Source organism: Hippocampus zosterae, chromosome 21 (genome assembly GCF_025434085.1).
Source record: "Hippocampus zosterae strain Florida chromosome 21, ASM2543408v3, whole genome shotgun sequence".
In the NCBI taxonomy this organism is placed as follows: domain Eukaryota; kingdom Metazoa; phylum Chordata; class Actinopteri; order Syngnathiformes; family Syngnathidae; genus Hippocampus; species Hippocampus zosterae.
In genome coordinates this window covers 10091792-10105627 of record NC_067471.1, presented here as the reverse complement: position 1 = coordinate 10105627, position 13836 = coordinate 10091792, and the positions used below count along the sequence as shown (strand labels likewise).

Genomic DNA, 13836 nt, shown 5'->3' with positions numbered 1-13836 from the left:
CTGATTGATCATCCATAAGAAGAAGCCAATTGCTCACCCGACTCCTCAAAGAAAAAAACAAATCACCTTTATTGCGTTTCACAACAATGACGAGGCTGCGCAGCGACGGCCGCCAGCCGCGCTCCTCTCCGTCACATGACTCGGACTAAAAACATGCGTAGGAAAACAAAGGCGAGGAGAGACGGACGAGAGTCTGAGAAGTCGCCTCCCGCTGACACGTTTATAATTTAAAAAAAGAAAAAGAAGAAGAACCAGTCCTGTGAAATTCCGCGCCTCCCTCCCCTGCCGTCACTTTGGCTTTGCCGCACGCCGTCTAGTGCTTGGCGAGCTCGTTGGACAGCCAGTCGAGGCCCTCGTAGAGGCCCGTGCCCTGAGTGGCGCAGGTGGCCTGCACATACCACTGAGCGCGGGCAGAGGAGAGAGTGAGACGGGCTTTCAAAGCGGCGGACGGCGAGCGGGCCATACTTACGGTGCGGCTGCGCATGTCGTTCAGGCCCAGTCTCTTGGTGAGCTCGCTGGCAGCCATGGCGTTGGGAAGATCCTGCTTGTTGGCAAACACCAGCAGCACGGCGTCCTTCAGGTCGTCCTCCTGGACCTGCGCACACCGCCGCGGCGTCGCTCACAAAGATCGGCTCGTCGCGCCGCCCGCCCGTTGGGCCCACTCACCATCTTTGAAAGCTCCTCGGCCGATTCCGCTATTCGCTCTTGGTCGTTGCTGTCCACCACAAAGATCAGACCCTGCCGGCGCAAAGGACCCGTTAGGACACGGCTGTCAAACACGCGTTGGCCGCGGCCGCGCATTGATTCCCCGGCGTTAAAATCACCACGTACGCTCGACCGCGTCAAAACAATCGGCGCCGCGACCATGCCATGTCACGTCGAGTACTGCGGCGCGAAGCCGAGAAAAAAAGCCCGCGGGAAAGAAGTGAGTCTGAGCCCAATGTCCGGGTCCGGCGGATCCCCGGCCCCCTTGCGGCCTCGGAAGGCTTTTTGCAAAGCTAGACGCTGGCCTCGTGAAGCCGCTTTCATGCACTTCAGTGAGCGGCGGCCTATTATCGTACCGCAAAGTGTCATGACGGGCGGCAGCCGGCCCGGCTCGCAGACGCCCTTCAAAGGCAGATTTGTCCCAACAGAGTCAGAAACGGGTCGGACCGACAATGGGAAACGCGCCATGCGTTTGACGCCCCTTCTAGAAAGCTTCATGTGCGTGCGACCAACCTGTGTGTTCTGGAAGTAGTGTCTCCAGAGAGGTCGAATCTTGTCCTGGCCGCCGACATCCCAAACGGTGAAGCAGATGTTCTTGTATTCCACCGTCTCCACGTTGAAGCCTGAAAGAGGACAAAACCAGGACGTCAACAAGTGGCCTTTCGCCGCCTCGCAAGGACAAGCTGGCGTCCATCTCCGCTGACTGACTGAGCCCGAGAGGCAAGACTGGTCCCCAGCCGATCACGGGGCAGAAAAAAAAGCACACTCGGACACCGAACGGAGCATTTCGTGCCACGCTTTTTTTTCCTTCTTCCGAACGGTGGAGACAGAGCGACCGATCGAGGAAAGGTGATGACGTCAGGCTCGCTCGCTTACCGATGGTGGGAATGGTGGTGACGACCTCCCCCAGCTTGAGTTTGTACAAAATGGTGGTTTTGCCGGCTGCGTCCAAGCCCACTGTGGCGCAACAAAAGACACACGGCAGTCAGCCAAACCTTCCGCTTGAAACACGAACCCGCCAAAAGAACGGCACGTTCCGCAACGGTGACAGCGAATCGGCGACGGCTGGTTCTGTGGCGCGATGGAGGTCCGCCGCGACCTGCTTGAAACGGGGCGGGGGGGAAGAACGTACGAAAGCCAAAAGACGCATTCAAAGGAGCGCAAGCGGCGCCGACTTGGAAGCGTAACAGCTCGACAGCTAGCGAGTTGCTAGCTCTTGCTAGCTCGGTTGAGCTCGTCTCACCCATCAGGATTCTCATCTGCTTCTTGCCGAAGAGCCTGGCAAACATCGCCGAGATCGTCAGCCCCATTTTGTCGAGAGGGTGTTCTCGTCCGAGATGAGATGAGTGCTCCTCGCGTTCGGCGTCGGGGAATGGTCCAACCGGGAGGCCGAAGCTCGTGCCTCTTGTTTCTCTTCTTCTTCCTCCTCCTCCTCCTCGGTGCCACGTCCAGGCCAACGCGGAACAAATTACGTCACGACGCTGGGAAAACTTTATTTCAACGTGTAGTAGACACACTCGGCGTCGTCCAAAACATGACTTGAAACGAGCTCGCCCAGTCACCACAAATGACCCCAACGTCACATTAATCTTTTGGGGTCGTGACATGTTATAAAACAACAAACGAGCAAATTTGCGGTGCGCCAAATGTTAAATTCGCGCGACATCGCCCACTTCCGGCTCAAGACAACATGGCGGCCGTCGGTGACTTGTAAACATCGGCATTCGGATTTCTGCTTCGAAATAGGCGAATTCAAACACCGCTTGTTTAAACGCGAGATGATCCATGTCTGCTGAGGTAAGGACGGGATAATTGGCCGCGTTTAACTTAAAAGTCCCTCACTGGAGTCGAACTCGCATTTCGTATGGGACGGACAATTTTATAAGCACGTGTCCCATTTAAAAAGGTGAGGCCAGCAATATAATTCGGATCTGCCAATCGTTCAAGTATCACGTGACCGGCAAATATTCCCAAAACTTCTACTTCTGGGTCATCGTCTTTGCGAGTACTGTGGCGAGAAGATAGATAACGGGGAAAACGCAGCGTTTCTCTTCCGCATCTTCGGAAAAGCGACAACGCTGCTTCTTTTGCTCGTCACACGCTGCCTTGTTCCTCGCCGCAGTCCGGCGGTGACCTCGGCATTGCTGAGACGGATCCGATCACCCGGAGGACAGTCAAGTCATGGAGAAGTTTGGAATGAGTTTCGGGGGAGGTCCCAGCAGAAAAGAGCTGTTGGAAACGGTCGAGTCCCTGAAGAAGCAGCTGGCGCAGTACCAGAGCCGCTTCAAGGATGTGGTCCAAGCGTACAAGAGTTTGATGAAGGAAAAGGAGGCCCTGGAGGCCAGTCTCAAAGTCTTGAGCACGTCGCAGTTTGCAGATGTCAACCGCTGCGAGCGGCCCGCCCTCCTTCAGGACGGCGCGCGAGCGGGCGCCGACGCGGCCGAGGAAGATGCGGCAGAAGGGGCGAGTACCTGCGGGTCGGAAGCCGGCGGCGCCGCGGCCGCTCGCGACGGGCAAGCGGAACGCAGAGAGCTTCAGTTGAAGGCCCAAGTGGGCACGCTCACCGCCGCCCTGGCCACCGTGACGCAAGAGAAGTCGCGCATGGAGGCCAGCTTCCAGGCCGATAAGCGCCAACTCAAGCAGGAGGCGGACGACCTGCGGGAGCGCCTCGCCGCGACGAGCGCGCGGCAGCAGGCCGAGGTCGGCGGCCTCCAGATGCAGCTGGCGGAGAGCCGCGCTCGCGTCATCACGCAGCAGCACGAGCGCGAGCGGGAACAAAGCCAGCAGCTGCGGCAGCTGCAAGAGCTGCAAAAGGTCCTGCAGCAGGAACGAGACCTGCGACAGGACACGGAGCTGCGCCTCCACGAGGCCAACGCCAGCGGTCTCGCGGCGGCGCACGCCGCCGACCGCCAGGTGGAGTTGGAGGCGCTCTTGAGGCAGGCGGGCGAGGAGCGCGACGAGCTGAGGCGGAAGCTGCGGTCGGCGCGGGAGGAACGAGACGAAGCGGATCCCGGGCTGGAGCTTCTTCAGCGGGAGCTGAGCCAGCTCAAGAAGAGCCTCCAGGACCAGATCTGCAACCACAACCGCAAGGTAGGACTCGGACTGCTCTCGGCGAAAGCCGAGGTCCTCTCGCGCGTCGGCGCAGAATAACGTCGGGCGCGCCTGTGCACGCAGCTGCGTCAGGAGGAGGCGCGCGCCCACGCCGCCGAACTCCGGGTGGGCGGTCTGGAGCAGCGGGTGTCGGAGCTCTCGGACCTTCTGGGTTCTTGCGAGAAGGCGAGGCAGCGAGAGCAGCAGGTGGCTCAGAGACTTCGGGAACGGATGGCGCAGTCGGACGCCGAGAATCAAACGCTGGCCTCCGGCGGGTCCCCGGACGACTCCCAGCCGGACACGACGGCCCTGAAGGACAAGTTGGAGAAGGTGAAGGAGTTGCTGCTGCTGGCCGCTCAGAGGAACCCGCCGAGCGAGCCGGAACCCGACGAGGAGCTGCGGCGGCTAAAGGACGAGTTGGAGCGCTACAAGCTCGGGGCCAAGGTACGCGCGAAGCACTTGGAGCCAAATCCTGGCGGGCCACGTGCACTCCCGCGCTCAAGCTCGTCCGGCGTGGAGAACGCCGCGGGCAACGTCCTCCTTCTACCGGCCCGCGCGGGCAACGTCCTCCTTCTACCGGCCCGCTCGAGCCGCCGGGAAAGCGAGCGCGCGGACCTTGAGCCGGCTAACGTACTCCCGCGTCTTTCCGTGCAGGCGGCGTCCAAGAAAAGCCACGGCGACGGCAGCTACGCGTCCCGCGAGCTGGAGGAGGCCCGCGAGCAGTTGGCCGACCTGCGGGAGAAGTACGTGGGCTTGCGCGTGGAGAGCGACAAGTCGGCGGCCGCTCAGCGCCACGCGCTGCAGCAGCAGCAGCGGCGCGCGGCCGAGCTGCTGCGCCGCCAGCGCCAGGAAGCCGAGCGCAGGGAGGCCACTCACCGCGACGAGCTGATGCGTCTGGAAGCCGAGCTGCACAAACAGCGGGAGAGGACGCTGGCGCTCCTGGACGAAAAGGAGCGGGAGATGGAGCTCCTGCGAGTCTCCGCCCCCGGCCCCCTCTCTGCGCCGGGAGTGACGGAGGGGGAGGACGAGGACGAGGACGAGGGGGAGCGTCAGGCGGAGGGCCCGGGACGAGCCCCGCGGCAGGGCGAGCCCGCGCCGCTCCTGTACGCCGAGCAGCTGGCCCGAAAGGACGCGGAGACGGCGGGCCTGAGGCGGCAGAAGCGCCAGCTGGAGGACGACGTCCACCGGCTGCGCCGCAAATTGGCGGCCGGCGCCCAACGCCACGACGACGAAAGCCGCGCGCTGCGGGCGCAGCTGGACGAGCTGATCCGCGAGCAGAAGCGGGAGGGCTCCGACGTGGAGTACCTGAAGAACGTCATCTACAGGTTCCTGACGCTGCCCGACGCCGGCGGCAGGCGGCAGACGCTCAACGCCATCCTCGCCATCCTTCACTTCAGTCCGCAGGAGAAACAGTCGGTGCTCCGGCAGCAGGGGGCGCCGTGGTGGAGCGGCCACAAAAGATGACCGCGTGGAACCCGTTGACTCCTTCTCTTTTCTTTGTACTCCACGCCGACCATTGCAATAAATGCTCAATTGTCACTCATCGGGGGCGACGGGATCATTTTGTCCGGGGTGGGGTGGGGGGGGGGCAGCTCGTAGAAACAAAATGTCTGCAATGGCACGTCAAGCTTCACTGACCTGACGCGTGCGCGTTACTGCGCGTGGAGCACAGCTTGCAGGTCTTTGGGCAGCGAGCTCACGATGGACCCGATGAGCGATTCCAGCCTCCGGAGCAGGTCGGCCGGCGGCCGCAGCTGCTGCCTTCCGGCTCTCGTCTGAAAAAGCAGCCACGCGTCTGAGGCGCCGCTTGCTTTTCAATCCGTTGCATTGTTGTTTGGAGCAGGCGTCACCGTGCGGCGGCGGATTCAAGCGTGTCGCGCTTGCGGCCGCAGTTCGCGCAGAGGCTGACGGGGCCTCGCAATATGCAAAGGCGGAGTTGCGATTTTTCGGGCCGGGCGGGGCTCACCAATTTCTCTCGCAGCTTCACGACCAAGTCGACGATCTCCACTTCCGACTTGTCGCGAGTCCATCCCAGCAGGTCCTGCGGGACGGGCGGCACACGGCCGTCAGCGCGGGGGCGGCACGCAAAAACGACGAGGCGCGGCGTCTCCTCACAGCCTCGCAGATGACCTCCAGGTGGAGACTCTCCAGTTGGCCGCTCATCTCTCGGAGACGGCGGCGGTACCAGCCGTCGAAATTGGGGGACTTGAAGAACCTCCTGCGGGACGGCACGTGAGCAAAAGTCACCGGCGGCGGGGCGGGCGAGCGGCGCCGCGCCGGCCGTACCTGTACAGTCCCGTCCAATCGCCTCGCGGCGCCGAGCTCGGCCGGGGGCCGTCGCGCTCCAGCGCCGACGTGAACTCTTCCTGAGCGAAGGGCCGAATTTGCGGGGGCGTCTGCACAAAGTCCCGGATGAGCGCGTGGCCAGACGGGAGCGGCGCGCTCGGCGTCGGTTACCTTCCAGGGCGTCACGGACCTCCTCGGCGGCATCAGGCCGGCCACGTAGCGCTCCTGAACAAAAGGGCCGGGTGGGGCGGCATGAGCGTTGGCAAAACGCCATGCGACGGAGCGCTCTTACCAGCGGGCCCATGAAGCTGTGAGTCAGCTCGGAAAAGTGTCTCCTCAAGATGGCGCTCTGCACCTCGGAAGGCCGCCGCCTCTGAACGCCCTGCCGACAAAGGCGACAAAGGCGACGCTCGCTCGGTTTTGCGGGCGGGCGGCTGGTCCGCGGGGGGGCGGCTGGCTCTCACCTTCAGCAGTCGCTTGACGAGGACCTTGTCTTTGAGCAGGAAGCTCTCGTAGGCCGTGAACACGCCTGCGAGATCGCCACAGCGGGACTCAGCGCGCGCGCAAAAAGCCCCGCGCGCGCGCGCGCACGCACCTGGTTTGCCGTCCAGCGTCTTGAGTTTGGCCACCTTCTTGATCCTGAGCTGCTTCGGGACGTCACCTGACGAGAGAACGCCACGGCGGCCCACCTTAAGAAGAGCGTGGGCGGACGGACGGACGGACGGACGGGAGCGGCGGGCGCCATCACCTGGCGACGTGGCGTTCTCTCCCAGTCGCAGCACGTGAGGCCAGTTGTGGAAGGTCTTGATGAAGAAGGGGTTGGTCACGCCCAGGATCACGTTGGGCCTGAGGGGGACAGCGAGAGCTGGCCGGGGTACCCGCGGGGCAGGCCGGGGGGGGGGGCAGGCCGCGGGCACCCGGGCGCTCGTACTCACGGCGCCTGCGTCCTGGTGGTGTATTCTCGGAATTCGCTGTCGTGGACGGTGAAGTACGGACGGAAATCGCAGCAGAACTTGAGCGGGGCGATGGAGCTGCGGTCGCGCACGGTGACACGGGTGAGGAGGTTACCGCGACGACCCCGACCCTCGGGATGCGGCGTACCTGACGAGCGCCAAGACGGTTTCCGAGGAGGCGGCCGGAGACGGCGCCACCACCACCACGGGCTCGCCCAGCAAGGCCAGTTCCCACAACGTCTGCAGATGGATCAGGACCGACCGGAAACAGCTGGACAGATGAGAAGGTGGGAGGGCGGGCGCGTGAGGTCACCGGCGAAAGCCGAGCGGTCGGACGAGAGAAGGGAAGCCCGAGCCACCTGAAGAGGTCCGGCTCGTGGACGGAAGGCAGCAGAGTCGGCCCGGGCGCCGCGTGGCCGCGCGTCCCCATCTGAAAGCGGAGAGAATTTGGAGCGGGCGACAGAAGGCGGGACTTTTTCACTGCGCAAAATGGCGGGGCGGGCCGCTGGCCTTCTTTTGGTCCGCGGCAAGACCACTTGACACACGCTTTTGAATCGCGCGGCGGACGGGGATTGAAATCTTTCCGAGAATCGTGACGTTTGATGACAAAGGTCATTTGTTTCCCTGACCTCCTCGGGAGAGGCCCTGACCGGACTGCCCGCTTTGTCCTTCCGGCACGGAATTTGGACCTGAGGACAAAAGTACATTCAGCCGGGGACGGGAAAGCGGCGCCAAAATAAAAGCCCCTGCGCCGGCCTCACCTGTAGCACCACACCTAAGAGCGGGAGGTTGAAGGTCAGGCCGGCGGCGAGGAAAGGCCACTGGTCCATCTGCTTGCACACTGCGGGCCCCAATACAAATGTCGGATCCTCGTCGTGATGATGGCCGCCCGTGCATGCGTGCGTGATCTCACCTGCTTCGAGGCAGGGCTGTGACTTGTGGAAAAAGTCTGGCGCCACGATGCGCAGCACGGAGTAGAAGAGCTGAACGAAAGGGAGCCGCGACAGCAGAACCAAAGACTGCAACAAAGGCACGTCGCCGCGATCGAGTCACGTCGCTCGCCGCCGCCGCCTTCCGGCCGCGGTTTGACACCTTCCCAAAATGCACTCTTTGCACAATTCAATTGCCAAACGCACGCTCTCCAGAGTGCTTTTGGACATTGGTCAAACCATCAGTGCGCGGCGCCACCTCACTCACCTTCTGGAAGTATCCTCGCTTGACCGACGGGTCCTTGACTTGTCGGAAGTAAACGTAACCATAGAAGTGTGACGCTTCGCTCTGAGGAGGGACGGAGTGGACGCCTTTTGGCAAGTGACGCTTACTTCTCTCTTTGCTTTCGCCTCGTGACGGTTACCTGCAGGGCAGCGGGGGCGTCCTTGTTGTATCGCTCGTCGCGCAGTCGGCAACGTCTGCGACCGACAGACTGACGCATCCTGAAGCTGAACTGAGTGTCCCCGATGCATCCTGGGGATCGAACAGAGAGCTCCGTCATCATGCATTTCGGTGCCCTTCCACCCCCCTCCCACAAGGACATTAAAAAAAAACTGGCACATTATTTTCTGACCACCGAAAGGTCACAAAGCTACACAATCTGCAAATATGCTGCCAAATTGAAGGCTAGTAGCTTCGTTTTGGAATCGAGGCCCGGCGTTTACCTGAGTACGAGTCCGGGAAGGAAAGGTAGCACAGGCTGCTTTTCTGATGGCGAAATAAGCAATCAATCAATCAATCATCGAATGGCTTCCTTCCAGCACAAGTGCACGGCCGCCGACTCACCTCCTTCTCGGTCAACTTGACGTCCGGAGGGTAAACCAGCTGCAAAGAAAACAAATGTCACTTGACCGGCCAAAGCAATCATGACGCTGGCCGTTTGAGGCACAATTTGTTCGTCGCAAAAGGAAAGCGCCCCCACATTGAGTATTTTGGGGAGCGATCTCCCTTTTCACAACGTAAAACGCCACCCCCCTCTCCCCTCCCCTCCTCGGCTCGGAAATGTTTGAAACAACATTCGGCGAGCCTCCTCGCCGCCCATCTTTCAAGCTCACATGTACTCTTTGGCATTTCACTCAGCTTTGCGCTTGGTTTTGCTCTTGGGCGCTTTCTACCGCCTTTGTTAGCCATTTGCTGCTTTACTGTCGTCTTTGTTAGCCGCTCCACGCACTCGGCACCGCTCACAGCACTTTGCGCGTGCGGCGATGGCTGTTGGAAAGTGCTCGAGAAACACATTCGACTTGGGCAAAGAGACCCAAGGCGCAGTTCTCATTGGCTCCGCATGACGAGTACGAGTCATGCTAGGGATGCTAAGCTAACAGCCCGAACCTCGATGGCTTGGCCGAGCTCCAGGTCAAAGGTGACCACGCACGCGCACTCGAGCCACGATGAGAAGCGGGCCCACGGACGGCGCCGCTCCACTTCTTCCAAGTCCAGCGGGTTCATGACGACCGGGCGGGCGAGCGAGTCCAGACCGCACCCGTCCCGACTCACAAGGCGAGACGAAGACGTGCGGTCCGAGGCGAAGGGGCGCCCCCCGCTGGAGACAACGCGCAACCGCAACAGCGGCGGACACCTTCAACTCGAATATTTTAATGCTGAACCTGCAAAGAAAAGCATCCATTAAAAATAGCAATTCGTTAATTTAGCACAGTTAGCAGTGACCGCGCGAAGTACCTTTTCCGTTTCAATGAATATGGTCACTTAATCTGAAGTATTACAACTGAACAGGTGCGCTATATTTTGTGAAAATAAACTCTTTCAAAGCGTTTTGACCTCGACTGGCCCGCGTGTTCGGTTGAACAGAGACAACCCCCCCCCCCAAACAAAAACAAAAAAACATTGAAACGCTGCCCTCCAGCCGGAGTTGTCGGCGATACGTCGGTTTGTTTTAGTTTGAAAAGCCGTCGGGCGGATGTCCGCGTTTCGGCTTATAAAAAGGCGGTCTCACCGAGCGGTGGGTTCACGTTCCATCGAGAAGGCGGACAAACTCGTATTCAGCATGTCCGCAGATCCGTCCTCGTTCGCTTCCGCCGCCAAGTGCGTGAGCCGCCACCTCAACTTGAGCCTGCACGTCGACTTCGAAAGTCGCGTGATCCGAGGGAAGGTGGCCATCACGGTGGAGGTCCTGGAGGAGCGCTTGTCATCGCTGGTAAACGTCGCGTCCGGGTCTCGTTAGCCTGCGGGCTAGCGAATAGGAGAGAACACTTATTCAGCCAATAAGAGATAACACTTTATTGGCCCGAACTTTGACACGAGATCATTTTCCGAGGTCAAAAGCTCGAAATGACATTTTTAAACGGACTCGCGCTCAAAAGAAATCCTTTTCAAGCAGAGCGCCAAGCTGCAAGTATGTGTAATAGATTTGTAATAAATACATGCGGGGGGCTGCAACTGCCACTCTAAACCTACATATTTTTTTTCAACTTTGGGAACGCGAGAGGAGTTTCCATTTGCCTCTGTTTTTTCGGAATCCGCCGCAGACTTTGGACACCCGAGACCTGAAGATCGTCTCCGTGGACGCCAACGGGCAGGCGGCCCGCTTTACGATGGGCCCTCGGCACAGCTTTAAGGGGACGCCGCTGGAGATCACGCTGCCCTTTGACCTTTCCAGGTGAGCCCTCGCCTCCGTCGGAGGAATCGGTCGGGCGCTGACGATTGAGCTGCGATCAGAGGTCAGCACGTGATCGTGGAGGTGACTTACCGGACGGGGCCCACCGCGCCGGCGCTGCAGTGGCTGACGCCCCAGCAGACGGCGGGAAAGAAGCGGCCGTACCTCTTCAGTCAGTGCCAGGTGGGCCGCGGGGCTCCATCGCGCCGGCCGCTTGCCTCACTTCCCCCTCGCCGTCGGCTCTTGCGACATAACCGCCGTCCGGCTTCCCGTTTTGTCACGGTTGCCCAACAGGCTCATCACTGCAGGAGCATGCTGCCTTGCCAGGACACGCCAGCCGTCAAACACACGTACTACGCTCAGGTGGGCACGCGTGCCCGCGCCCGCCGACAAGTGGACCGAAAAAGTGTCAGAGACGTGCGGCGGCGTGTGTGTGCAGGTGTCGGTGCCCAAGGACTTGGTGGCGGCCATGAGCGCCCTGCGCGACGGTCAGGACGCGGACCCGCAGGACGCCAATCGCGTGATCTACCGCTTCAGACAGAACGTAGGCCGGCGGGGCGACCGCAGCGCTCTCGCTCCTCCTCGGCTTCTTACGGCACAAGCGGCGGCGCCTCGCGTCTAAAGTGCCGCGCGACAACGGGTCGAATCATTTGCTTCCGCCGGAACCGACGCAAACGGCCTCGACATCCGTTGTCGCCGGGCGGCCCCGAAAAGTCAACGGAGGCCCGCGCAAATTTCTTTCCAAAACGTGTCGTCGGCATGCTCTTGCCACTCAAATCAATATTTGGAGCGTTTCCCCCCTCCAATCGATCAGTTGTCGCCGAATCTTTGCGGAAGGGCAGAAAGTCGCCGCCGTAAAGCCGAAGCGTCTCGGGCCACATTCTTGTGACTTGTCCCCCCCCCGCCCTCCCTCCTCCCCTCTGAGCTCAGGTGGCCATGCCATCTTACCTGATCGCCTTGGTGGTGGGCGCTCTGGAGAGCAGGTATGGCGCGCGGCCCGGCGCTCGCCCGCTGACGTGCCGCTGACGTGCGCTTCTTCCGCAGGGAGATCGGGCCCCGCTCCAGAGTCTGGTCCGAGGCGGAGTACGTGGACCGAGCGGCCTTTGAGTTCTCCGAGGTGCGTAGCCCGCGCGCAACTCTGTCGCTCGCGAGGCGCGCTCACCCTCGCGCTCGCGCTCGGCAGACGGAGGCCATGTTGAAGACGGCAGAGGAGCTGGCCGGACCCTACGTTTGGGGGAGCTACGACATCTTGGTGCTGCCGCCGTCGTTTCCCTACGGCGGCATGGAAAATCCTTGCCTCACCTTTGCCACGCCCACACTGCTGGTGAGCGAGCGCTTGCGGCGCGGCGCGACGCGCGCACTCCATGGCGTCTTTTGACATGTTGACCTTGCGCGCAGGCTGGAGACAAGTCCCTGTCCAACGTAAGTGGATGGCGCGTCCCGCCGAGTCACGGGGAAAGGCGTTGACGTGGTCCTCCTCCTCCTCCTCCCGTCAGGTGATCGCTCACGAGATCTCGCACAGCTGGACGGGGAACCTGGTGACCAACGCCACCTGGGAACACTTTTGGTAAGGCGCTCCGTCGCCCGCCGCTCATCTCAGAGGCATCACTTTTTGCGTTTTTGCGCAGGCTGAACGAGGGCCACACGGTGTACCTGGAGCGGATGATCTGCGCTCGCCTGGAGGGGGAGCCCTTCCGGCAGTTCAAGGCCATGGGCGGCTGGAAGGATCTGCAGGACTCGGTGAGTAGCCGAGCGAGCGCTCCCGGGACGCCGTCCTCACGCCTTTTGTGTGGCGGCGCAGGTGAGCACCTTCGGAGCCCAAAACCCTCTGACCAACCTGGTCCCGAGTCTGCGAGAGGTGGACCCGGACGACGCCTTCTCCTCCGTCCCGTACGAGAAGGGCTTTGCTCTTCTCTACCACCTGGAGAGCCTGCTGGGCGGTCCCGGTAACGCAGGGGCCTCGCCGCCCGCCGCCCGCCCGCTGTCCTCGCCGACGTCTGGAGTCGTGCCTTTTGCTTGTCTCCTTTAGAAGTCTTCATGGGCTTCGTCAAGTCCTACATCCAGATGTTTGCCTACAGGAGCGTCACCACGGCGCAGTGGAAGGACTTCCTGTTTGCCTATTTCAAAGACAAGGTGAGGCGCGGCGGCGGGCCGCGCGTCTTTTTGCCGCGAGGCGCGCTCCACGCACACGAATGTCGCTCGCCCGCCAGGTGGACGTCCTGCAGCAGGTGGACTGGGACGCGTGGATGTTCACGCCCGGGATGCCGCCCGTCAAACCCGCGTGAGGAGCTGTGGTGGGGGGGTGTTTGCAAGGGCCACGCCGGACCCGACCGGCGACTGACCGCGGCTTCTCCTTTCAGCTACGACACCGCCCTCGCCGACGCCTGCATCGCTCTTTGTCGCCGATGGATCCAGGCGAGACTCAGCGTCGTGTCTTTCTTTGGTTTGGAGGCGCCGCTCACGCCGCCGTTGCGCTTCCCTCCGCAGGCCACGGAGCGAGACCTGAGCGGCTTCGGCGCGTCGGACGTGGCCGAGTTGTCGTCCCACCAGCTGGTCGAGTTCTTGGCCCTTCTTCTTCAGGAGGTAAGGCGGGGCGAGGGCTCGCCGAGACGGCGGCGTCCGTAGCCGGCGGGGCTTTCGGTGCCGGCTGCTCTTTTTTTAGGAGGCGCTCCCTCTGAGCCACGTGAAGAGGATGCAGGAGGCGTACGATCTGGACGCCCGCATGAACTCGGAGGTCCGCTTCAGGTGGGCGCCGGGCCGTCGGGGGGCGGGTTCCGAGCCGGCTCGCCGTGACGGTCCGCTCCGTGCGCAGGTGGCTGCGACTGTGCGTGCGGTCCCGGTGGGAGGAGGCGGTCCCGGCGGCGCTGCGAATGGCGACGGAGCAGGGCAGGATGAAGTTCACGCGGCCCCTCTTCAGGTAGCGCGGGCGCTGGCTGGCTCGCTGGCTCGGGGCTGGGACGCCACCTTGCGGCCGGCCACTTTGCGCTTTTGCTCCCGCAGGGAGGTCTTTGGCTTCGACAAGTACCGAGAGGAAGCCGTGCGAGTGTTCCTGGCTCATCGCTCCGCCATGCACCCGGTGACCTCCGGGCTGGTCGCCAAAGACCTGAAGGTGTCGGCCGACCAGTAGGACCAAAAACCATCACGCCGTGGAAGGGAGAATTAAAAAAAAGCTTTCTGTGTGAAATGCGTCGCTTTCTTCAT

At 61.8% G+C, this 13836-nt stretch overlaps 4 protein-coding genes across 6 annotated transcripts in view; 2 read left to right on the top strand and 2 right to left on the bottom strand.

The window, feature by feature from the left end:
• Positions 1–48: 48 nt before the first annotated feature.
• Positions 49–2168, bottom strand: LOC127593573 (ADP-ribosylation factor 4). The gene is made up of 6 exons (XM_052055118.1): positions 1949–2168; positions 1582–1662; positions 1219–1328; positions 667–738; positions 470–595; positions 49–400 (listed from the first exon to the last, which is right to left on the bottom strand). Exons 1-6 carry the CDS (start codon positions 2013–2015, stop codon positions 314–316), a joined length of 543 nt encoding a protein of 180 aa, XP_051911078.1. The 5' UTR covers positions 2016–2168; the 3' UTR covers positions 49–313.
• A 147-nt stretch (positions 2169–2315) lies between these two features.
• Positions 2316–5297, top strand: gcc1 (GRIP and coiled-coil domain containing 1). The gene is made up of 3 exons (XM_052055059.1): positions 2316–3795; positions 3880–4239; positions 4450–5297. The coding sequence occupies exons 1-3, from the start codon at positions 2887–2889 to the stop codon at positions 5257–5259; spliced, it is 2079 nt and encodes a 692-aa protein (XP_051911019.1). The 5' UTR covers positions 2316–2886; the 3' UTR covers positions 5260–5297.
• A 4-nt stretch (positions 5298–5301) lies between these two features.
• dennd6b (DENN/MADD domain containing 6B) lies at positions 5302–9644 on the bottom strand. The gene is given in 23 exon segments (XM_052055064.1): positions 5302–5570; positions 5762–5836; positions 5911–6013; positions 6082–6191; positions 6253–6306; positions 6374–6463; positions 6546–6610; positions 6677–6742; positions 6830–6927; positions 7017–7112; positions 7183–7305; positions 7394–7464; positions 7664–7723; positions 7796–7875; positions 7948–8053; positions 8232–8312; positions 8389–8498; positions 8690–8732; positions 8811–8849; positions 9354–9483; positions 9485–9579; positions 9581–9607; positions 9609–9644. Coding segments are annotated over 23 exon segments (1881 nt in total). The 3' UTR covers positions 5302–5447.
• A 320-nt stretch (positions 9645–9964) lies between these two features.
• The window catches only part of lta4h (leukotriene A4 hydrolase), an 85659-nt gene continuing 81787 nt past the window's right edge, over positions 9965–13836 (top strand). Inside the window, exons 1-19 of one of the 3 annotated variants that reach the window (XM_052055062.1) lie at positions 9967–10176; positions 10508–10638; positions 10698–10818; positions 10930–10998; positions 11075–11179; positions 11566–11618; positions 11680–11752; positions 11819–11959; positions 12034–12057; positions 12132–12202; positions 12264–12375; positions 12437–12581; positions 12665–12768; positions 12846–12916; positions 12996–13050; positions 13123–13218; positions 13298–13380; positions 13448–13552; positions 13636–13765. In XM_052055062.1, coding sequence (XP_051911022.1) covers positions 10027–10176; positions 10508–10638; positions 10698–10818; positions 10930–10998; positions 11075–11179; positions 11566–11618; positions 11680–11752; positions 11819–11959; positions 12034–12057; positions 12132–12202; positions 12264–12375; positions 12437–12581; positions 12665–12768; positions 12846–12916; positions 12996–13050; positions 13123–13218; positions 13298–13380; positions 13448–13552; positions 13636–13762 — 1836 coding nt within the window. In that variant the 5' untranslated portion in view covers positions 9967–10026 and the 3' untranslated portion in view covers positions 13763–13765. Of the gene's footprint in view, positions 10177–10507; positions 10639–10697; positions 10819–10929; positions 10999–11074; positions 11180–11565; positions 11619–11679; positions 11753–11818; positions 11960–12033; positions 12058–12131; positions 12203–12263; positions 12376–12436; positions 12582–12664; positions 12769–12845; positions 12917–12995; positions 13051–13122; positions 13257–13297; positions 13381–13447; positions 13553–13635; position 13836 lie in introns of those variants that run through there. The other 2 variants (XM_052055061.1, XM_052055063.1) reach the window with 2 other exon arrangements.